General features: G+C 42.5%; 2 protein-coding genes and 1 long non-coding RNA gene across 3 annotated transcripts; 1 reads left to right on the top strand and 2 right to left on the bottom strand.

Annotated features, from left to right (window-relative positions):
- Nucleotides 1–902: 902 nt before the first annotated feature.
- On the top strand, nucleotides 903–2,523 carry LOC145554867 (uncharacterized). The gene is made up of 4 exons (XR_014090900.1): nucleotides 903–1,256; nucleotides 1,510–1,647; nucleotides 1,899–2,051; nucleotides 2,131–2,523. It is a non-coding gene; the product is annotated as an uncharacterized LOC145554867 (long non-coding RNA).
- A 252-nt stretch (nucleotides 2,524–2,775) lies between these two features.
- On the bottom strand, nucleotides 2,776–10,781 carry ppp1r14aa (protein phosphatase 1, regulatory (inhibitor) subunit 14Aa). Its single transcript, XM_008428344.3, has 4 exons — nucleotides 10,451–10,781; nucleotides 8,967–9,047; nucleotides 8,725–8,757; nucleotides 2,776–4,915 (listed from the first exon to the last, which is right to left on the bottom strand). The coding sequence occupies exons 1-4, from the start codon at nucleotides 10,643–10,645 to the stop codon at nucleotides 4,739–4,741; spliced, it is 486 nt and encodes a 161-aa protein (XP_008426566.1). The 5' UTR covers nucleotides 10,646–10,781; the 3' UTR covers nucleotides 2,776–4,738.
- Nucleotides 10,782–11,735: 954 nt separating this feature from the next.
- On the bottom strand, nucleotides 11,736–16,941 carry dlb (deltaB). The gene is made up of 7 exons (XM_008428342.3): nucleotides 16,643–16,941; nucleotides 16,313–16,552; nucleotides 15,678–15,735; nucleotides 15,316–15,573; nucleotides 13,825–14,186; nucleotides 13,313–13,529; nucleotides 11,736–13,173 (listed from the first exon to the last, which is right to left on the bottom strand). Exons 1-7 carry the CDS (start codon nucleotides 16,691–16,693, stop codon nucleotides 12,452–12,454), a joined length of 1,908 nt encoding a protein of 635 aa, XP_008426564.1. The 5' UTR covers nucleotides 16,694–16,941; the 3' UTR covers nucleotides 11,736–12,451.
- Nucleotides 16,942–25,111: the final 8,170 nt, after the last annotated feature.

Raw genomic sequence — 25,111 nt, 5'->3', positions numbered from 1 at the left:
AGGTATCTGCAAAATAATACAAGTGTTTTAATGATTAAAAAACAAAACAGCATTTTGGTGTTTGTTTCTGGTTCTGGTTCTGCATCCCCAGAACCAAACATGGAGAAGCAGCATGCAGCTTCTATGCACCACAAATCTGGAACAAACTTCCAGGAAACTGCGCAACGGCTGAAACACTGAGTTTGTTTAAATCAAGGCTTGACCTGGACCAAATTGTAAAGGTTGGATAACTGGCTCAGAAAATCTCCAGAACCACAGTTTTTGTTGGGTGTTTCTGGTCCAAGGAAGGAACAGGGCAGAACCAGAGACAGCAGCAGAGAGACGCTGAAGCATATGGTGAGTAAAAGTCAACCCGCGTGGAAATGTAAGAGTAAATTTATGAAGAAAGGCGGCTTCTGATAGGAAGAGGCATTAAAGTCTGTAGTGTTGCAGCAGCACCAAACCAGTCAGGAATGATCCCAGACTTCCTGCTATTTTCTCTCATTCAACAATATTTTCACAATTATTCTTATAAATTATTCTGACGATGAATTGATTAATCGGGTTTTAAAAATTGGAACATTCTGCAGATTTTCCATTTAACCACTTATGCATTTTTTACGCAATATTAGAAATACATTACCAGATGCAAATGAGCAAATGTTAATTTCCTTTTCTGAATAAGGAAATGAACATTTTCTTGCTTAAAAAGCCACAGCGTAGCTTTTCTCTGTGAACGGTTGATCATTTGTAGCAAAGGATGCGCCTAAAAAAATACAGTATTTACCGCACTATAAGGAGCATCTTCAATGAATGGCCTATTTCAAAACTTTTTTTCATATATAAGGCGCATAGAATAGACGTTTCAGTTTGGGTTACCGATTTGTAAAGAAGAGGTCCCCGAGTACTTTATATAGTAGTCTGCCCCAGTCATTGTTTCACTCACGGTGTTGGTGTTACGATATTGTGCCCAATTGCTTTCTGGGTAACAGACCAAACGACAAGCTGCCGCTGCAGTCTCTGTCTCTCTTTCCCCTCTCCTCGAGAAGGTCCTCGCTGCAGCATGCAGAAAGGGGCGGGGACGGACCACTGTCAGCCTCATACCTTATATGGAAATGGGACCATTGCACTCCGGAAGTGAAGGGGGCGCTATTTTCCTAATTTCTAGTATAAATACCTTAAAGAAGCGGGTTTGAGATGCCGATTGAAAGAAGTTTGAGAGGGTTCATGTGTTCGGCACACGATCCAAAATGGAAAAGGCGCAAAGTCAGCAAAAGGTATTTTTACCTTCTTTAAAATTTTTATCACATAGTAAATCAATACGCTTTTCTAGATGACGTTGAGCATATAATAAACAGCTGTAGACTATTTAAATGCGTAATTCATAGAAGGTAAGGTTAAATTTAGCATGTAGCATAGCTAATTATTTCCCTGCAGGGCACCATTAGATAAAAATAGAAAAGTAAATAAAATGTATAATTGATAAGTGTATTTTATGCTCAAACTTTGTTTTTTTATTTTATTTAACAGATCCACGTTTCTATTTGTAACATTCGTAACGGAGAGAAGATTATTCCGGATATTTCTGTCCTCTTTGCTCATACAAAGCCGATGAGTCGTTCAAGGTACAGAATCACATAACAAGAACTGCTACGGTTCAACATAACGGTATGTAAAGCTACACTTACACTATCATTTATTTATTTACCTTCTTAACAGTTTTGTAGTTGGTTTTTTTTTCATAAAAAAGACTAGAAAAAGGTTAATCCTTTTTGAAATATGTTTTTGCACGCCAACATTTCTGGAAAGTCTAACACTTTTTATAAACTAAAAGCTGCCATCATAGGTGGGTGTAGTTCCCTCATAGCCATTATTCTGGTGATAGTCTTGCAATGCACCTGTTTTTCTGTAATTTTCAGATGCCTTTGGATGTACTGGAAGCTGTTCTCCAGAGGTGATACTAGCACAGGGAGATGCAGCCTACCTCACCTTGGCATTAACCTGCAAGCGCTTTAAAGCCATTGTGTCTGACCCAGTGTTCAGGAAGAGGACTCACTTTGCTTGGCTGGATGGTAAGAACCTTTGACTTTTTTCCACATAAAACATGTTAAATTAGATTTAAACTACATGAAATTTATCATTCATTTACAGGTGAGATCAACTGGGGTAAATTTTCAAAGTCATTCAAGGCAGAAAACCGGATTCCTTTTGCAGTTGTTACGTGTTCTTCCTGTAACCGGCAATATAAAGACTGTGTGGGCTTCACTGGAAATGGAAGACGAGGAGATTACCCTCGTTACTACTGTGATGGCAGACCTGGACACTGCCCTGGATGTCAGTACTGAATGCGAGGAGAATAATAGTTGTTTTCCACAGTCTTTCACACATTTCAGTTGTCACACATTGTTCTTTTTTGGTGACATCTTTGTCAATCTGTTCTGCTGACATTTGGATTTGTTCTGTCATCCTTTAGTTTTTCACAATGTGTTCTTTAAACATTATGTAAATTTTTTAGTGTTCCTTTTGTTGTAGTTCAGTTGATTTATATTATTTCGTTTTTTGGTAGAACTGTTGTTTCCAGGAAAAGTAACATTGTGGCTCTAATATATTAAAGAGAAAGTAGAACCAATAAAGTAGTTGTAAATATATTGTAACAGCATTGTTTAACAATTGGATAACCTTGTTTTAAAATTTTGAAATACAAGCAAAGATAATACCTTTCAGTATTTCATGTGTAACGTTTCATATACTTTAACAATGACTGGAAGAAATAAAAATTGTCTTTGCAAACCTCAGTCGTTTATGTTTTAGCAATCAGAATCAACAGTTTTTATTTAAATAAAGCAACCAAATACAGAAACATGTTCAGTTAGAATCATACCATAATACAAAGATTAAAGGTATGCTGAGCGACGGTGGAGACCGGGTGGAGGTGATGGAAACTCGGGTGAGGAGCAGTTGTTCACATCAAGCCGGACTTTATGAAGGGTAATTCAAGAAGATGAGGAGACCGGCGCCGATAGGCTGAGACGGAGGCGCATGATGAGCTGATTGGCTGAATTGAAGAGCGTTAGAATGTACACATAAGCCTGATTTATTTATCTGGTGACTTCAAAGAAGCTTCATACAGAAACAATGATTAATCCACAGTGGATCATTCTCTTGTCAAATAAACTTTCTAAAACCTACTTTCTCTGAGTGTTTCCAGTTTGAAGCTACATTTAAAGTTTTACAAAAGTCTCTCTGGGTTTTGCAACAATTGAATATTTGAGCGCAGTTTGTGAATCAAATACAACTGGTAGAGTTGATATAGAATTTCTAAATTGAATAGTGGGACACCAGTCCAGTGTCTTTTATCAGATTACTGGTTAAGCTGGAGTCCTTACAGGAAAGGTTTCCAATGAGACTTTATGGTAAACAATGACAATAGTTGAGCTCACCTGCAACCAAGCATAATAGTTTTTGGCACTAGTTATATTTTATATTTAAATTTATTTATTATAAGAGTACGTTTCACTACATCACAATCTATTAATTGAACTACAGCGTTCTTGAAGTATTTGGTATCTGTTTTCTTAATCTAGGATGGACTGGTGATCTGCCCAGGGTCATGCGTGCGTGTATGATAATTAATGGATGGATAAATGTGTTCCTAAATATTTTTTAAGCCTTTTGTTTCAGCTAGATTGGGTGACAATAGATAAATACATATACATAATAATTCATTATTGTTGCTTGTTTTAAGTTGTTTATTACTAATGTGATTTTAACATTAAAAAACAATAGTTTTAATTATTTTTTTAAAGGGACATACCACGTTACATTTTTATTTCTATTAATTATTATTATTATTATTATTATTATTATTATTATTATTATTATTATTATTATTAACGCGGCTGGTACAGGAAATAGCGCCACTAGCGCCCCCTTCACTTCCGGATTGCAATGGTCCCATTTCCATATAAGGTAAGAGGCTGACAGTGGTCCGTCCCCGCCCCTTTCTGCATGCTGCAGCGAGGTGTACTTGCTCTCCTCCGCCCCCCCTGGCTTTAAATGTATTATCAAACTTTATTAACAAACCAGCATTCTGACAACTATCCCAGCATGCACCGCGCACTTCTTCTTCTACGGGGGAAAATGAAATGTTTTTTTAATGGCGTCACGCAGACAAACGTATTCATGTGTGATTTTTAATTTAATTTCTTATTTAATGGAAACACTTCGGTTGCAAAATTATGTTGTTGTTTTTTTTTATTAGCAGAATAACAAAGTTTTGCTCACATCTGTAATGGAATTACAGATAGTGCATTTAAAACAAATATTTTGAAAGAAACCCTTTGCATTAATATAGGATGAAACAGAAACTATAAGCATCTTTTTGATAACAGATAACAAATCTGGCATTAATCCCCTGCAAATCACAGTTAAATTCGTGGACTAAGTTGCGACCCAAAGCAGAAACCTGCCGGAGCATTTCTACCAGACCGACTGGCTTTGCAGCAGGTTAAACACTAACTGGTAGTAGATTAGACTTTGTTTGCCTCCTAACTCAGGCAGAGTGAAGGTTTCTCTTTGCATTCCTTTGTGCTTTAGCTGAGATTCGATTGTGAATAGAGTCACTATCTCTAACCCTCAGCAGCAGAGCCTTACATTTGAAGTGTGTCAGTATGTTTGATGTTCTGTCGATCCCTGAACCTTTCAGTCCAACGCAGCCGACCCTGTGCGTCAGCTTGTCTTCGCGCGGATCCGGTTCCCGTCAGAGACTCTGGTTGTGGCCTCGCGTGTGAGGGAAGTGGTGCTGCGGGTTGTTGAAGCGGTAGGGCTCGTGGCGGTGGAGGCTGTGGCAGATGACGGGATGCCCGATGCCTTCGCTCTGCAGGTCCTCCTGCTTGTGAACGCCCACCAGCTTCGCCACCAGCTCCTTGATGAAGGCCTGAGGGGGAACACAGAGCCCAGAGCCTTTCTCACACACAGACCCACTGGAACTTCACAGTCAGGCATGTCACTCAAGCTTTGCTTTGCAACCCGTTGACATTTACATTGACGTTTAAGGAGTGAAATTCAGCAACAGATAGGCAGTGTCTTCAGTATTAACAGTATTTACACACCATTAATGTATTTTGAGATTTTATGTAAACGACAAACATGAAGTTAAGGGTATTTGGTTTTCATAAACAACTGAGAAGTGTGATGTGGATTTGTACTAAGAAAATACTAAGAAACTAAACGTAGTTGTAACTCATATTGTCCAAGTAACAGCTTGTAAAGCTGTGCGGAAAGATGTTGGATTGATGGAAGAGATGGTTTGAACTTCCTCCTTCTTGCTCTGCTCTGCCGCAGTGAGGCAGAGCAGAATCTCCTGGGATTCGGGGTCGTAGTTCAGGTATAATTTCGGCTCTTAGGATTCTAATCGGCTGCTCTCAGTTGTAAAAACAAAACCTTGCTGCCATTGCTACGCATCATAACAGGTGTTCGGAAGCAAAAGAGTGACAGAAAAAGAAAAATCACAGCGTCCAAAACCAGAGGGAAGAACTGTCTGAAAAAGCAATGCTTCACCCTAAAAAAAATATATATATATATATATGTATATATATATATGACATATGACTAAAACTCTACCAAAAGAAAACATCAGAACAAACATAACAGAAAAACTCCAACATGCTTCCATTCTAGAATATTTTATTTAATTTTATTCAACACCATTTTGCTCCAGTAACCTTAAAAAACTCCAGTGCCCTTCTGTGTTGCATAACTTGTATAAAACGTTCATCTGTGTGTAATCAAATCTGCCTCAGAAGTCTGCAGAAGAAAAAAAAAATGAATGGACAGGGCTGAGTTATAAAACATCATCCAAAACTAAACATCCCACATCTGTTCAATCCATCATCTAAAAACAGAACAACTAGAACTGGACCAGAACAAACCAAAACAGAACTTTTTTGCCCTACACTGAAGCACATCATCTACATGGTAAAACATGGTGTTGGCAGCATCATTCTGTGGGGATGCTTCATATAAGACTTGAGACGTTTGCAGCAGAAGAGGGACCCTTACCATACCACCAGAGCTGTCATATTAATAATCTTCATATTTCTCCCTACCATCCATCTGGTATTTCTCTTTTTAACTGGATATATTTCATATAAATCCATACATTTCTTCTTTAATCTGAACAATACTGAAGGAACCTCACATGTCTGGCATCAACATATATGTGGGTTCCTTGTAAATTAAAATGTTTTGGGGCGATCTTTCCTGTAATTTGGCAAATCCCGACAAAAGAATAAAACTGTGTCCATTTGAAACTTGCAGAATATGCATCACACATGACATGAGGAATGCTGCAGACTCAGTTAATACTCAAAATGTTTTGTTTCTTTTAAAAATGTTTTTTTTTAAAGAAACAACAGTGCTTATAGAGAGAATGTTTTTGTGAAATGCTTTCATGGAACCATACAAAGCAGGAAAGCCATTCTGGACTACGAATGTGAATTGTGTCCCAGTGTTTATATTTCAACCCACCTGGTTAGCAGTCATACTTCACACTGACAGAAAAGGCAGGAAGATGGCTTGGTAATGATGTCTGCTGCTTATCTTACTCTCTAGAACCTCAGGGTGACCCAATGTCAGACTTCCTGTCTTCTGAACCAATCAGATTGGAGCAAGAGAAAGCAGGCTTCTAATACCACAACTCTGGATCAATCCCCGGACAATTTAATTTCGACAGAAAGTCCTGGTGTTCAGCCCCGTCCCAACCAGATGTCCAAACCCCTGCATGCCGGCTGTGTTTGCTCCTGCCTCTCCTCTGAGACTGTCCCCAAAAGTCTACAAACTCATCACCATTTCCCCAAGGGAGGGTCCAGCTCAGCTGCTCATTTCAGCTGCTTGGTTTGTGACCTTAATGTTTCACTCGTTACCCCACCGCTCATGATAGTGGAGGTGGGAACATCAAATTGCACTCCCACTCAATTCCCCAGCAGCGTTTTCGCACCTGGTACGCTCGGTTCGATTGGGGACCAGAATTGCAACATTTGTTACATTTTCTGTTGGTGCGGTTCGCTTTCACGCTGCATTGTATCAAATGAATCAAAGTTTTTGAAAAACTTGTCCCCTATTCTCACCTGTGGTGGCGCTCCACCAAGAACCACCAAAGGAAACAAACACAAAGACATCTGAAGAGGACGTGAGCGTTTCTTTCTTCAAAATATGCAAATACAAATGGAGTGGCCTTGGGTTTTAGCAGTTGTAGGATTTCTTTTGTCTTTGGTAAAAGACCATAAGCCATTTCTCATGCACTAGACTCTGAGGTTGGTTTTGGTTGTATTCAGCCAGAATTCCCTGCTATAGTCCATTGGAGCAGACCATCACGTCAACCGAACAACAACCTAGGTTTTTTAGACAAACCAGAGTTCACTTTTTAAGTCAGCATCCACACCTAGAGTTCGATTAAAGTCGACTAAACGAGACTGGTGTGAATGCCCCCTTCAGCTCTCCATTCCTGTTTCAAAGCTGAGAACTACGACTCCAATGTCTGACACAATTCTTTGTCTCATTATTGTGAGGTTCAGCAAATAGAAATGTTGTCGGTCATTCTAGCTGAGAAGTTTGATCTGATTTAACTTCACACAGTGAGAAAAACAGGTACTGGGTTGTTGAACGAGGGACACATTGGAAACTTTGATAAATATGTTTCACTCATCAAAAGCTGTTCAATCTGCAGATCTATAGACAGCCTCTTACCCCTTCCCATATCGATGGGAAGCAGCATTTTTTTCTCCACTTCCATTGCTGTTGCCATCCAAAGATGGAGTCACTCGACTGTGACTCCATCTAATATTCTCAGGGATTATAACACTCATGTGGGGGTTAAGCTTTGCTAAATCTATTTATGTTTGCAGGCTGAAAAAACAAATCGGTTCTGTTTACTGACGTCAATCACAACACTGATTCTTCCAAGAACATAGCAAGGTCAAGAGACCGAATATAACGGACCTCAGAATTTAATGAACAAAAAGGCAACGTGGGACTTTGTCATCATCGCTGCTTTTTTTCTGCATTCGTCTACTGAATGAGACAATGAGTCAAACTCTTCCCTTCATCTGCAGTCTGTTATGGTAAAATGGAAGATGACAGTCTGCTGAGAAGCAAAGGGCCCACATGCGTCGTGCTGTGGCAACGGTGCGAACGAACACAGGAGAAAAAAAGCAGCCAAGTTATTCATAAAAACCGGCTGCCTTGTACATTACTCAAACTTTGAGTTTCATATTTAGAATTCTTTCCCCGTTTACTGTAAGCACAGCAAAAATAAATTCAGTTGAATGCACAGATGACTATCACTCTACTTAAAAAACTGATTTTGAGACCAAACAGGGACTTCTTCAAATTTTTCTGGACAAAAAAAAAAAAAAAAAGTTTTTATCATCACATGGGAAAGAAATATTTATAGTCATTTTATTTGTTTTTAGGCCAGACTCAATAATAAACCTGCGCTCAGCTTAAACAGCAGAAGCCGAGGAGTATCTGGAGGCATTTTTCCAGTGACTGACGTTTAAACCAGGACTGTATAGGAACAATGTTTGACTCGGGAAAGATCCGCTGTTTCTGCGTTATAACTGAGGCAAGAGAATACGCAAAGCCATTGTTGAAATCAAATTCAAGTTAGTGAGTGTGAAGCTATAAACTGTGCCCAACGCGCTTTAAAAGTGTATAAAATTAGTAACAATTCTTATTGAATCTCACCTCAGTGTTGTTACTGCAGCTATGGAAGAGTTCCTGTTAAAAAAAACACAAATAACATCACAGATTTACAATAAAAATTACACATTTATCCTCAGGTTTGTGGCACTATGATGTTACAGTAATGTGTTCTTAAATCTACTAATGTGACTATTGGAGGAACTGTTCAATAACACAAACTGTTTCTGAATAAATAAAACCACCAAACACAGCAAATCACTAAAACATGTGACACGTCGCGCTACCTTCAACTTCACGATTCGCTCCTCATCAGTACGAAGGTCAATCAAGTCGTCAATGTTAACCTCCTCCGGCATGTCGTCCTCCTGACGTCGTCAAATGTTTGCAAACAGGACAAGGAGGAAAACATGTAAGTCAAAGTGAAAGAAACACAGACGGAAGAAATGCAAACACAAAGTTCTATTCGTTGCTCCTCCTGCCAACCGCAGAAAGTTTTCATACCATTAAAACTGCAAGTGAAACTTTTTAATCACTTCTATGTTTCTGGACGTTTCTCAGATAAGACCTGTTTTGCCTAAGTGTTGCTAATGTAGCAAAATAAGACCGTGCCATCATCATGTTTGTGCATGAAGGAAACAATGGAACTGAAGACAGATTTGATGAAAACAAGTTTGCAAATATTTTAAAGACAACCGATTCGATTTTACAGTGTATCCTTTGCGACGACGCTGATGAAGCACAAAATCTGAAACACTTTGGCCAATCGATACATTTGTTGTATAGATCTTTCTGTCAGAGCAGCAGGAACTTTGACCTTTGAACACATCTCTCTTGCTTGAGTTCCTTTGAGTCGACTGTCATTTTCTGAGAACCGGCTAAAGTCCTTGCACTGCAAACATCTGTAGGCCCAGGAGGCTGAATAGTGAAGTTTACATAATACTGTAACAAAGGCCTGTTCTGATGAGACAAGCAGCCATTGTACAAGCAGAGAACCCAGCCGTCCACACCACTGGACTGAGCTTCTCCGTTTGATTGGGATCTTGGCACAAGCAGGACTGCGGCTCTACGGTACAGCCAATCTGTTCTTTGTGGAGAAGACTTTTTTTTGTATTTATTTCTGCAATAAGCGACGATCTCAAACCCCTTTTTGCAAACAGAAACTACTTTTTGCACTTTTAGCTCACCAGGAAATGCATGCTCAGGCTGCAACGATTAAGGAATGCAGGTGAAAAAACCTGTTTGTCCTTTGCTTTATCGCTGTAATCCAAATTCTGTTGCGTGAAAATCTAGTAAATCTGCTTTCGCAACACAAAGCCATCGAGTTGCATCCAAAAACACAATTTTCTCTGCGTCTGGTGATGTGCTCCATCCCCCTGTCAGCATCTAGTACACTCAGTTTACCTCCTGGGACACTCCTCTCCTCAGATCTCCTTCCCCTCCTCAGTCACCCTTTAGTCTGTTGTCGAATGATGTCCATGTAAGGACAGAAAGCCCAATGTCAGATACAGATCTATGAGAAGGACCCAACCCTTATACACAGAGTCTGGCCATGTAAGGACATGCAGCCCCCCTCCTTTCAACACCTCAGAGACCACTAGAGCCTTGGGGACTCCCCAAGGCGCCTCCAATCCTTTTCTAGCAACTTAATAAACTAATTTGAAGGGATTGCGTGATGGATTTATTGTATTTCTGTACCAGTTCTAATCAAATAGCGAGGTGATAAAGAGGCACCAGCGTGCAGCGGAGCCACAGCAGTTGCGGGACCCACCTGGCCCCTGTACAGCTGGTCCAGGCTCTCGTCGATCCACTTCTCCAAGTCCAGCCGCCTCTGCAGCTCCTTCCTGTTGTACTTCACCGTGACCCGGGCGTGCCTCTTCGGGATGTTTCCGCTGGGCTCCTCCAGGTCTGATGAAATCGGCTCGTCGTTTTCTTCGAGCGGTGTCCCGCTGCCGTCAGTTGCCATCGCTGCTGTGAGCTTGCTCTCACTCGCTTCTCGCTTTTCTGCTTGGCTGGAGAGCGGAGCGCAAGGAGGCGCTGGGAGGCGACAGCAGCGGCTCTGCGGGCTGTCCGGATGTTTATGTGGGGGTGGGATAATTGTTTAGCTATTTGGCTTTGTCTCGGTTAGAGTCCCTCTGCCATTTCGTACCAACGCACTGCCATTCCGTCCCTCCGTACTTCCATTTTCTAGGAGCAGGTAGATAATAAATGATGTAGAATTCGTGAAAAATGAAACTATTGTTGTGCCTTTTCTTTTTGTTTTTACAAAAAACACTTCGATAAATACTGATAAAAATGTCAAAAATATAAATAAGAGCAAAAAACCTGAATTTCACTGTGGCAGACTTTGAGCAAATATATTTCAGAAAAATCAATGAGGTAAGAAACGCCCCGCTGAGAGTAATAATTTAAGCATTCTGGGAGCAAAACATGTGTCCCGTGGTAGATTTTGAACTGCAAACAGGAAATGACAAGCACCTATTCTTTTTTTTTTCAGATAAAAAATGAATATTATATTTTCAAAAGATGTTTAGGTTCTTGTGGCCTTTATTAAATCGTACTAATAGGGAGAGGGGAGAGAAGGCGATGACATGCAGCGAATGGCTCGAGACCGCCGGTCACCTGGGCAACCACAACTTCCGTCTCTGTAAACGGTGCACGCGCTCCACCAGCTGAGAATATGGCCCCCAAAATAACCCCAGTAACTACAACAAATTTTTTTTTTCCTCAAAATTGGTCACAAATTTAGTTTGAACAATAAACTTTTCAATGAAAAGACTGACGGGTGAATTATTAATTAGAATGGACATAAAAGGCCTTAAATTCACTTTTCTAAAGACCTTGTTCATACAAAATAAAATATATATTATTTTTATTTAAATCTCTTTAAAGAAAGCAGATTTATATATATATATATATATATATATATATATATATATATATATATATATATATATATGTTTATATATGTTTATACAAAAATTACAAAAGTAATTTTGTCCCCTACCAAGGAGACTATGATCCCATCGTGCAATTCAAGGAGCTACACATTGAACTGTTTTATATCAAATATTTTATTCCACATCACACACAACATGAACTTAAATAACATGAGTGAAAAAATGCAACAGAACACAAACTTTGGCATGAACTTAAAATGGCACATGAGCGTAACGTGACTTATATCTGTATACGGTAACCTTATATGTCTTTTGAAAAAATGGCTCCTTTTAGCCCCACACATTTATCTTTGGGACATTTCACATATCCAGATGCAACAAACGTCAGTCTACACTCAGCATCATATAAATATATTTCTACATCTGTGACAATCAAAGTGAAGCCATAAACACAAGTTTTCAAATAAATAAATAATATAAAGAATAGGGGGGAAAAATGATGGTGCTCACAATAAGGAAAAAATGGTCAAAGGAAGATTGAAAAGCAAAACAAAAGTATTTTTTAACAAAGGAAAACAAAGTGAATGTGTTGAAAATATATTGCTTCATCCTGCATTTGGTTTGTGTTGTAGGTCCTATCAGCGGCGGGTTACATTGTTTGTCTCTTTGGGTCTTGAACACTAAAGAGCACAATCCTTCACAAGTCTCCAAAAGACTTGTAAACACATCATTAGTTCATGTTAGAACTTAACTTTTTACATTGACATTTCTATCTGTTTATGCTTCTGCTCCTCTCTTCAAAAAGAGAAAAAAGCAACAAGTGCTAAAATGTTCTTTGCCCCTGTTTCAACGTGTGTGTTTTTGTCCTGGTTTCATCTCAGCCCGGGTGCGGAGCCCAGCATGGCGTCATCCCTCCACATGAAGTCCTGGCGCTCCGCTCTGGCCAGGCTGCTCTCCACCGGGTTGTGTCTGTACCCTGGTCTGCTGTCGGGGCACAGCGTGAGGCTGAGGCGAGCTGTGCTGTTGCTGATCTTGAAGAGGCTGTTAGGACTGAGGAAGGCATCTCTCTCGCTGCCTCCCAGATTGTTGACCGCCTCCAAGTCATTGTAGACCGCAATGTCGCTCAGCTGCTTCCTTCCCTCCATCCTCCTCCTTCTCCGCCTCAGGAAAAGGATGCCTGCGACCAGAACCAGCACCAGCACTGCCAGGAGGCAGGAGATGGTGACGGTGGTGGTGGAGGAGGGCTGGGAGGCTTGGCGCAAGGCGGGCTTGAAACTGGGTTGAAGTGTGAATTCGCAGCTTGGACCCATGAAGCCCTTCGGACACTGGCATACAGGCCCAGTGAAGTGGGTGAAGCAAGTGCCTCCGTTTTGGCACGGACGAGCCCCGCAGGCGTCAGAGCGGATGCTACAGTTCTTGCCAGTGTACCCTAAGGTGCAGGAGCAAGTGTAGTCATTCACACCATCCTGGCAGGTTCCAGCGTTTTGGCAGGGATTCGAGGTGCAGTCGTCGATGTTGACCTGGCAATTGGCGCCGGTGAAACCTGGCTGACAGCGGCACAGGATACTCTGGCCGAGGTCCAGACAGTCGCCACCTGAAGAAGAGTGAAACACTCAGCTCAGCATGCAGGAGTAACGATGAACAAGATGATCATGCTTAATAAAAAAGAAGCGTGCTCGTTCACACTTCAGCCACAAGATGTCGCCAGAGAGGAGTCTGACGGCAGAACTCACCGTTCAGACAAGGCCTGTTGCTGCAGCGGTCCAACTTCTTCTCACAGTTGGAGCCGGTGTAGCTGGGAGGGCAGCGGCACGTATAGCCGCCTGTCATCGTCTCCACGCAGGTTCCACCGTTAAAGCAGGGACCGTCTGCGCAGGTCATGGCGATGATCTCACAGTTCTTTCCGTAGAACCCCTGTGGACAGGTGCAGGAGTAGTCGTTCTCCAGGTCCTGGAGACAGATTATAGATATTAATTTCTGCACTTGCTTTGAGTTCAGTCGGGTAGATTAGCAGAGATCCCCTGGACAATAAGCCTTTGTGACTCCACAGCATCTGCAGAAGAATAACTGTCGTTTTGAAAAGGAGCCCATTTTCTTTTATGAATTAACTAAAAGTAATCTATCCCTCAAGCAACAGCGTTGGGGGCCACTACATGATATCTTAATCCCCTTGATCCACAAGCCAAATGGGACGCCGCAATCCCTGCAAAGCACACAGGTAGAGCCAATGGTTGCGGACACTTACATTGCAGCTGCCTCCGTTCTTGCAGGGGTTGCTGTCACACTCGTTGGTTTCCAGCTCACAGTTGGTGCCTCCAAAGCCGGGCCGACACGTACAGGTGTAGCTGCCCTGACCCGTGTTGGTGCAGGTGGCCCCGTTGGCGCATGGCTTGTGGTTGGTGCAGTAGTTGAGGTCCTGGTCGCAGAAGAGGCCCCCCCAGCCCTCCTGACAGTTACACTGCCACGGCTGGCTGCACGTCCCATGGAGACAGCCTGGGTAACGCACGCATTCATTGCAGGAGGGGCCCTGCCAGCCCATGCGGCATGTACAGCCCCCTGGGGCCTCGCAGTAGCCGTGCTTCTCGCTGCAGTCCGCCGAGCAGATGGCTGGAGAAAGAAAGGGAGGAGAGGAGGTGTGATTACAATGGGCACACACACATACAGATCCCCCCCTCCAAGTCTAAACCCACCCTTGTCTCAGACTTCACTGTTGGTTAAGTATTAATCCAAGCAGCTGGCAGGCACACAGCCGAAGAAAGATGCTTTCTTTTATGTCCTTTCCATCACACACACGCACGCACTCACACACACACACACACACACACACACACACACACACACACACACACACACACACACACGCAAACTGTCACTGTCTCACACACACACATAGCCTCTCAGATCACCTTGAAAAATGTGTCTAAAGGGGGCCGCGACTCTTTCTCTTATTGTAAGAGAACAAACGGCAGATGGGACATAATCACCATCATCATCACCACCATCATCATCATCATCATCAGACTGTACCAGCACAAAAAACCCATTGGCTCTGAAAACTCTGGAGTTTATCTTTAAGCACTAAAACTAAAAATACATCGTTTTTTCCCCCCGAAATATTCAATCAGTTTTGAGACAGACAGTTTGGGCACGGCTTTAAGTATTTTCCATACCTTTAGAACTTTAACTGGGTTTTGTGTCCGATTCAAAATGGTTAAATCATAAAACGTTAAATCAACGGTTAGATCATTAAGAAAAACAAGTGAACATCTCATTGCTGGGATCAGAGTCAGCATGAGACATAAGCTAATAAAGCTGCTGCCCAGGGTCCCCTGGCCAGTAGGGGCCCTCCAGGAGCACTTCACTTTAATCACACAGCACCATTAATGGTGGTCAACTACACTCATGTGGTTTATCACATAGTTTTACAGTAGCAACTAGGTGAGCTAAGAACTTTTAAATGTGCTTCAAAGGTTACTGACCACCAAATATAAGAGTTTTACTTCCTCTGGAATTCAAATCAATTCATCTAGAAAATTAATTATTAATTCACTGTAATCATTATTTTAATGATCAATTTTAATTCTTAATATTTATAACGCATTAATTGGAAAGGACAATCACTGGTTACTGTACAGCATGAGCTGAAATGTGGGCCCCTTATCCAAGGCTATTTATGGGCCCCAATTAATTTTTGGCCGCCTTCTGCCTGTGAACTTCATCAGTAATCTCCACTCACGCTCAGAGCAGTAGTTTCCCTTCCAGCCCTCCAGGCAGATGCGGTTGCCCTCCTCGTCGCAGGTGTAGTGGCCCAGCGTGTCGTCCCTCGGCCTGCAGTAGTCCGCGCAGCCGTCCCCGAAGTAGTACTCGTCGCAGTAGACGTGGTAGGAGTAGCGCAGCTCGCTCTGCTCGCCGAAGTGCACGTCCTGGGACCAATCCTCACCAATAGCCAACCGCCTCCTGGTCGCCAGGCGGCTCACAAGGTTGTTTTGGTTGTCTGAGAACGAGAGATGCGATTAGTTTTTGTTTTTTTTTCTGGTCATAAATAAAGTCATGGAGTAAAAACAACAACAACAACAAATAAGAAAAGAACAAGTCTACCTGTGTACTCTGTGGGAGATTCTGCGTTCCAGGCTTCGATGATCAATGAAAAAGTCCCCTGAAAAACACACAAAATGTTTAATAATTCATATTGTAAAGATGATGGTGTTTGAACTTGCACGTTATTATTGAACTATGAGCCACCGCTACGGGTGATATCATTTCACCCCTTTTCTTTAGAGTTGATCGTTTCGTGTCCAGCACTTTTGACTACGAAACGAAGCTGATAATCGATTAATCAAAGTACTTAACGGTTATCTGCTCAGACGACTGAAATAAAAATAAGCTGACTTGTTCGTGAAATATGACAGCCAGCAAAATTTTGAGTTATTTTGGTTTGGTCAAGTACCATTAACTGTGGCCAACTGTGATCAATCCTGGTGTAAGTAGGGCGAAGGCTGTAAAACACATCCTTCAGAAATCGGTATAAAGCTAAATTCAATTATATGTCATGTTTGAGTATTTGTGATTGATTAATGATTCATGAACAATTTCACACAGGGAGAAAATAGCGGATATTAAATTGTTTAGGTTACAGTAAAGGACTTATTAAATGAAAATTGAAATGAACGAAATGGCGAGTGATATTATTACTATTATTATTTATTTTGTGTGTGTGTGATTTTTGCACTTACCGGCCATTTAAAGTGGAAGGGGACTCGGATGGGAGCGCTGCTGGAGATCGACGTGTGATCCGCCCGGATTACGTTCGTGTGGCCGGTGCCAAAGGTGCAGGGCGGCTCGGCTGAGATCACATCCTCCGGGTGTTTTAGGCAAATCCTGAAGAAGATGTGACAGTCTCTGTGTCTTCTGCAGATGCGCTGCGCCGTGTGGAAGGAGTGGATCTTCAACTCGAAGACACCGGAGGACCAAACCTGCGACAGGGCGACGGTGATCATCTTGAGGCACGGCAAAAGGACATTGTGAGGAGGTTATTTAAGTTAAGGTATTAAGAGTCAACTCACCACGTGCACCAAGGCCAAAGCCAAGAGGTATCTCAGGTGTGAATGCGCCATTGTACTCGGTGAAAGTCCTGTTCCTTGGGTTCTAAATAGATGTTCGCAATAATATCCCAAAATAACAGCAGACTTCGGAAGCGTTCAGTTTATAAACAGTAAAATCTCTTAAAGTTTCATCCCCATGGAGTGGGATATCTGTCCAGTGCTTCCAGTTTCCCTCTGCTGGTCTCCCTTTGGGTTCTGCGAGGAAGCTGGCGCTCTCTTGGTTTGGTTCTGGTGCGAAAAGACTCAAAGGGCTTTTATACCCGCGCGTTTCGCACGTGACTGCAAGGAGGTGGAGCGCGCGCAGACCTCAGGGGAGCATCCTGACACGCCGGGGGGGATGTGTGTGTGTGTGTGTGGGGGGGGGTGCTCGGGGAATTTGGCAACCCACATTACATCTGGAGTGGAAATCTGAGGAATATTCATAAGAAGCTGGCGCGGAACAGATACGCTCCCTCTACAGTTTTCTCATCACGTTAATTAGCCACGCAAAGTCAAAGTGATGGAAGTGATCTGTCACCGTCCCGACGTTTCAACAGCAAATCAGTCGCGACTCAGTAGAAAATAATAATAATAAAAAGTGACTTTAAAATGGAAAAATGTTCGAATGAAGCAGTTTAGCTTAATTTTCTCTTTTAACCAATCCAATGTTGACAATCCTGCTCAGACTTACAGGATGAGCTCAGCTTTCAGTTTCCTGCTTTTATCAAACAACCACAACTTTCACTTTTAAACAGACAGATTAAGAAGTTTTCTGAACTTAAGTTATGAAAGCTATGGATTATGAGAGAAGGAAACCACGGATACAGTCTGCTCCGATCTACAATAAGAGGGGGCCTTCTTTTTCTTTATTCTCTTCTCCCGCCCCCCCCCCCTCCCCCCCTCCACTCCCGCCTGTAATTGCTCCGACGCGTGTGCGGTGACAAAAGGGTGGGCAGGTCCAGGATCAGACTTTATTAAAGCTTCTAGCAGTTATCCGGGCCTCCTCGGCTTGGTGAAGGGGCGCGAGAGGGGGGCAGGGGGGTGGTGGGCTTTATTTGGAGCACGAGCGAACAGCTGTATGGTAATCAACGGCACATGCTCGAGCTCGAGAGGCTCCGTCCCCTTGGCTATTGTCTTACACGCACCGGAGCCTACAGACCAGCAGCAGCCGCAGCCTGCGCTCTCATTGGCTGAGGAGGAGTTGCGGTGGGCAGCGGGGTCCAGCACCTGTCGCAGAGATGCGGTAGAGTAAACACACCTGAACTGTTTGCCTACAAACACTGACCTGACGCCTGTCACCTGCGCCGCCGAGATGGCAGCTGATAAAAATCTAAAAGTTAAAGTTTCACATTAACCGTTTAGAATGTTAGCTGTGGTAAAAATGACAAAAAGAAATCTGATCCCAGTTGTAAATACAAACTTAAGTCATGTTTGTTAGAGCGCAATCAGATTCCTGACATAATAAGTTGTGTTTTCTACCTTCTTTACAGTGTGTGTTTTGCTCTGTGTGGCGCCTGGGTGAGCGTGGGTGGGGGGTGGGGACCCATTCCTATTACAAAGAGTCAAAGGGGACGCGTGCCTGAAGTGGCCCCACCTCGCTTCCCACTCACCCCACTCACACAGCCTGGCACGCTTCTCTGCAGAACAATAAAACCTCCATCACGCACACATGTGAAAAAAGCCATAATTGCTGGCGATGTGAGAGAAGTGACACCTCAAACACGCCAAACTTTCAAGCTCCGTATGGGGCAAAACTCTGGGATGAAAGCGGAACTAAAGGTCATTCAGGAACGCCCGGAAGTCATCTGCAGCACAAAGCCGGGCTGGCTGTGGGATATCTAAGCAGTGAGACGCAAAACAGTCCTTAAATGGCGACCCACTGTTAGAATGTGAAGGGTTTCACTGAATTGTCTCACTGCAACCCCTTATTTTGTTGGAGCAATAACGCAGGAATAACGCTGTTACCTTTGACGTAGACATGTTCTTTAAAATCCTTTCTAATACACCTTAAAGTTTTTCTTCATCCCTTTGGTTATTTCTTCAACGTCAGCATCACGATAACGTCACATTTCCTCAAATTCAGCTTCAAGCTTTTCAAAACCGCTTCATGTCTTTGACTGTATGGAGAGCAAAGAGTGCCAAATCACAATAACTTATGAGGTCATTATTTAATTGTGTCATTAATTCATTAAAACTGGAAACAAATGCAGAAATAATTAATTAAATAGAATGAATTTATTTAGTAGAATTACTGTTATGCACCTCGACTAAATGTATAGATTTAATTTTAAAAACCAAATAACATTTCATGATTTCACTTCACCCATCAGATTCAGAGGGCAGGATTAGGGCAGCTGCTACGGAGACCCTGACGTCTGATTGGCTGTTTCCAACGGCAAGCCAAGACAACTTCTTTCAAGTTTGTTGCAACTCTGAGGTTAATACCTTCATTGAAAGCGCTTACTGTGATTTGGCACTCTTCTCTGTCCATATGAACCATTCCTTGACCAACTGCTTAAGAGATGGTCAATTCAAAGGAAACACTACATCATGTCAAGATGTCATTAGAGGTCAAAACTAAGAACTAAAAATAAATGTAACTTTGGCATTATGTAAAATCTTCAGAAAATATTCCGGCTACAATTGAATTCAATTACATGTGATTTTTTATTTTGAAAATATAAAACCACAAATAATAACTAACAAGATAGAAATGATACAAGTGGTTTTCGTGTGTGGTTTGTTTATCAGACAGTGGGATGAAGTCAGGGTATGAATGAGTGAAGGGATTAACTCTCTTTCTTTTTTTTTATATTACTCAGACACATGTCACACTTGACTTACTTTACTTATTCACAAATGGAAAGGAAGAATCTTCTTGATAAGTGATGCAGAAAATCTAATCAATGCATTTATTCTGAACTTTGTTGTTCTCCGTTGTCAGGATGTCTAAAGATTTCAGTACAACTTCAGCAGCGAGGTGAGAATAAACGAGTGAAAAGATCTGTCCAGGTTTAGTTTTTCCCTCATTGTTAAGCGCAGATCAGAATTTAATGAACGCTCTGCTCTCAGACAGCAGGTTTCCAGCGGTGCCTGGTACTAGAATGGGAGGCAGATCTTTGAGTCAACAGACTCCTCTCCTGTGAAACCGGAGCCGTGGTTTTGTCTGTGAGGCAGACACCCTGCCTACTTCAAAAGATAAGATAACAGTATAATTATCCCACCATGAACAAATAACCAAATCCATCACAAAAAGCTCTATTTGTTCCCACCAAATGGGAACAAGTAGAGTTCCCATTTGGTGGGAACAAATGGTTTCCACCATGAACCATTTGTTCATGGTGGGATAATTATCCCACCATGAACAAATAACCAAATCCTTCACAAAAAGCTCCAAATGAATAAGATGAGCAAATACAAACGTCTGACTGCTACTGTAAATTTTGATAATATATAACGTGCATGTCTTTATTCATAGTAAGTTGCTCAGAGGAGAAAGGTCATTGCTGTAGCCATGCTGCTATAGGCTCATACTGCTGCGGACAAACTGACCACTTTCTGCTCGCTTTCTTCTTGCTGCTCTCCAATTTGCATTTTTTGCTGTTATTTCACCTGTTAACTTTATGTTTTCTCTCCATTGAAGCTACATCCGGCTGAGACAACCGCAACGCCTGCCTGGTATCGACAACTAAACACTCTCTTTCTGGTGCGTTTTGTTGTATGAAAAACAATAATGAATGCCGTCCCATGTTTTACTTTTAGCAAAACGAAAGACATGAAAACATTTTCCTCCTGGTCTAGAGGTTTTGTGCAGCGTCATCCTGACACTTGTAACACTTGTAGCTCTGAACTGAGGCATGTCTGCCTGTGTGGTGCATGTTTTCCACAAGTCATAATTCTTCATCCCAATATGTATCACAGTCACCATGAGCAGCGCATAAAAACACTAACTTTAAACGTGTGCTGCTCATGGTGAGCCGGTGTATCTGCTGCATGGCCGTGGCTTTGTGCGAGGGGAGCAGATGGACACTGCTGCTGTTGTCTGCGTTACTTGCCGGAGTGTGACACGCGTGTGCCACGGGGCATGGGAACCTAAGAGGAGTCGTGTCATTCCCCCCACTCTCCGGACCTCCCATCACTTTGACTGGCCGGCATCTGCCTCCTCCACAGCCGCACAGCAGCTTGGAGATCCTTCTCCCCAAGGACCCCGGGGCAGAATGAGAGGGGTATCTCCTGCAGATCTGACCCCCGGGGGGAGAAGTCGGGCTGTTGCGGCCGCTTCTGCAGGCCGGGCCGGGCCGGCCGTCTGCCTGTGGGACAAAAGGAGGTGTGGAATGGGTGTCTGGTGTGGGTGGTGGGTGTGGATGTAGAGACTCAAATAATTTATGCAGGCAGTTTGGTTGATTGGTTTATCCCATTAAGAGTCTGGATGCTTCCACTGACACAGAGGAAATGTTTGGGTTTGGTCAAAGTGGTGCGGGTGAGAAGGTGAACATCTAAATTATTCACAAACAACACCAGCGCGGATACTGGAGCTTTTACCTCTTTCCTGCCTTTAGCACATAAATAAATCTGTTCTAAACCTTTTTAGACCAGTAGCATGTATTTCTGTTCCCTCCAGGCTGTCTTTATTACACAGTCACCTGAATATATATATATTTTTTTTATTCCTCCTATAAAAGTTTACAGTAAAAACAGCACAAACAAGACTGCGGTCGCGTTTTCGCTACAAATGCATGTAAATTTCTGTCAATATTCAACAATAAAAACAACAAAATTTTTGCAATGGCTTCATTTCCATTAAATAAAAAATAAGAAATTAAACTCATTCGTCAATAAGTTTGTTCACACGACAAGTCATTAAAAATCACGGTGACGACGTACATGAATATTCATAATTCAGCCATTGGACCGACGAGCCTCTTATGCTTGGGAGGATTTACTTATGCAGCGTTCCGGGGAAATCGTAGCCGATTTTCCAGAAAAGCTGCAGTTTCCAAGCTTCTGTGCTTCCACCTCACAGAGCAGCCCACCACTGCTACTCATCCTCTCTGCTCCTTCAGACTAGCCAGTATCAATTAGCAAACACCTGGTGGACCTGTGTATCTGCTGAGCTTATTATACAAACTGTTGTGTTATTATAATACTAACTGCTTGTTATACAAATTACTTCTCAACCCAAAACGTTAAAGGGTCAATAGAAGAGCGATGCTTTTATGCATTCCTGAAGTTCTAGAGAGAACAGGAGCTTCTTAAAGAAACAGAGGCCTAGTTTGAAGGCGCTAAATTATGCCTTGTGTTAAGTCCTATTTGATATATGCAGCATTTTTATAACAACTGACTGTGCTATAAAATGGCACTATGTGTCTGGAAAATACATACTACTGGCCCTTTATGGAGAAATAATCGTCTTTACAGCGGTATATAAAAATCTTTGTTACAAGGATGAAATAATCGACCAGGCTTCAATACCCTGCGTTTTGTGTGAAGTATAGTTACTCACATTTTTGAGTCTCCAGATGGTTTTGTGTGTCTCATCACTCACAGAGCAGCACAAAAGTGAACATCATCCTACTGTGGAGCACTTTCTTTTAGCAAACCACAACAAAGCCCTGGACAATAACCGTAATGTTTCTTACTTTCTGTCTCTTTAAGAGCACATATATGCTGATTTCTTGGTAGTTTTCTGTGAGGTCAAAAATGATTAACATTTTAGCAAATACGTTTCTTTTCCGTTGTTTTGATCCTGAAACAACGAGGTAAGTAAATCTGAACTCACTGCCTGGACAGCAGACACACATTTGCTCCGCCGCTGCTGCTGGGGCCCTAAAGGAGCCGTAGTAATAATTTAATCCCGTCCAAGTTGATTGCCTCGCTTTCAGTCCACCTTTCCGGGCTCTATCCTCCTGCAGCCCCAGTGGCAGATGGGATATGAAAGAGGGAGCTGGAGGAACGAGGGAATGGGAACAGGTGGGGGTGAAAGCTGAAGTAATGAAAGGCCACAGGGGTCAGGAGGTCAGCAGGAAGGGGGACGAAACATACATGCGGACTTGTTGAGGAGAAGATCGATGGATCGATTTCCCCCCCTTTCATTGCGTGTCTAAAGCCTTAAACTTTTCACCATATGCGCACTAGTCCTAAAGGAACGCAATAAATGTAAGCAAGATGGGGGAGAAACGGTCTCTCTGCTGAGCCATCTAACTTTATCTGGGTTGGACCTAAAGAGAGTCTTTAATATTTGGTCTGTCAGCAACAGATTGTGTTTTATGATAACATGAAACAGGCCCCAGGACTTCAGCATATAACGGCATTTCAGTGTGAGCAGTTTAGGTTTTATTTTCAAAGCACAGTTCATTTTAATCTGAACAGAGGGTGAGAGGTTGAATGGAGTGAAATGCAGTTTTACAGGGCGTCCCAGAAAAGAAGGCCCTTTCAGAAAGGCTTTAGGCTCAGGTTTAAGGGCTGCGGAAAGAATTGAAGGTAAAAGACCTGCTCACAATGTGAATACAGCTGCCTTTTCAGGCCCCCGGTTCACCCCCTCCCCCCCACTGCCTAGACAGCCTCCTGCCTCTGAGCCTCAGAGGAAACCCCAGCAGATTGTTGAACTTCTGCTAGAGACCCCCCTCCCTCCCCTGCTGCGGCACGCCGACCCAACCCTGACAGCTGTTTAACTAACAGAGGCAGAAGGGGCTGCAGACGGACAATGCAATTCGATTTAACTATGCCTCTTTCTTTCGTGTGTTTGTGTGTGTGTGTGCGCGCGCGCGCGCGTGTGTGTGTGTGTTTGTGTTTTCACTTTGTTTTCTGATTTCTGCTCTGTTTTGATCACTCCGACAAAAGGTGGAGCATTTCCTACCAGTTTTACGAGCAGAAAGACTCAAAGTGTCCAAAATAGTGTCCGAAATAATAATAATAATAATAATAATAATAATAATAATAATAATAATAATAATAATAATAATCAACTATAAACTGAACTGGAATGCAGGGATTTATTTTGCTGAGTTTCACATCTTTGGAGAAAGTGCGAACTCAGATTTGTTTATCATGTTTCTTTTTATTTATTCAGTCATTATTATGCGTCTTATCCTCTGAGAGAAGAACATGAGTGCAGCTCAAGATAAGCTTGTTCGTTGAGACAAAGACACACTCAGCGTGCTTCTGCTGCAGCGGTGCATTATCGTTCAACGTTTCAGTGAAATGCTCGGAGATGTTGCCGCTCATGGCGTTACCATGGAAACCAGCAATCTGAACACTAACAACCATTAAAAACACGAGAGTAAGAGCTGATTTACTTGTTTGTTTGCTTGTTTATTTAATTCGTTTACAGTCTATTGATCATGTTGACATGAACAAAAGTTCTGAATGAAATGGAGCAGCTGGAAGAAAAGAAATCTTGAATGGTCTAATCTTTTCTAAAAAAAAAAATAAAAAATTATTTCACGGGGGTGCTGCGGTGGCGCAGGGGCTAAGCACAAACCACGCATGAAGGCCCCAGTCCCCGACGCGGCCGCCGCAGGCTCGACCCCCGCCGCACGCCCACCACCACCAACCCCCCCGCCAATCAGCCACCAACCAAAGCCAATAAAACCCTAAAAAAAAGACTTTAAAAGTAAATTCACTAATCCACAAGCAACTAATCAATCAGCCATATAATAGTCTTCTACTTTAAACCATTGCATACATTACATTTCACATATTTTGTATGATTTGCGGTCTGTAACATCAGTGTTGAGCTGACTCCTCAGTCGTGCTTTATCATGTTAAACTGACTCACCCAGTCAGACAGCACAAGTTAAAACAAGATCGTTGTTTCTCCTTGAATCTTCCCAACTTCAGCATCTCTACTGACAGAGAAGCTAAATCTGCTACAACCAACAGATTTATGATCTGACTTATCAAACCGCAGGCGGATTTTTAGTGTAAATAAAGTTGTGCGCGTTCAACAGAAGCTGTGCTTCAGGCTTCACGTCAGCAAAGCTGAGCTGCAGCTCCCCCTACTGGCATATATGTGACATTATAAATCTGTCTGGAGGTCTGCGGCTGGTTTACACGTCTCTAAATCCATCTTCTTGCTCATCCTTACTCTGTATTTCATGTTACATTCTGACAGAAAGGCTTGTGAAAGTTCCAGTTTTATCCAAGTGCAGCAACAGCAGGATTAGTTGGTGATCAATCCAAACTTGAGCTGCAGCTTCCCTGCTCCTTTGTCATGAAGCAGCATGTCGGGGAATCCCAGCTGTGTGGTTTGGGTTCTCGGGATGAAACTCTCCGCAGGCAAAACGTCTGCAGAGATCGGTTTAGATCTCTTTTTCATCGCGTTGAGAACCTTTTGGTTAGCTTTGATGAGAAAATGACGCCAGATCTGTGAATTTTGTAGATGTCCCTGTGTGTCAACACACCTGAAACGAACGGATCCGAACAAGAAGAAAGAAAAAAGGCAAGTGTTGG

The sequence above is a fragment of the Poecilia reticulata genome, chromosome 14, assembly GCF_904066995.2.
Source record: "Poecilia reticulata chromosome 14, P_reticulata-male-v2, whole genome shotgun sequence".
NCBI classification, from domain to species: Eukaryota; Metazoa; Chordata; class Actinopteri; order Cyprinodontiformes; family Poeciliidae; genus Poecilia; species Poecilia reticulata.
The sequence above is the reverse complement of the archived record's forward strand: the minus strand, read 5'-3'. Positions and strand labels throughout refer to the sequence as shown.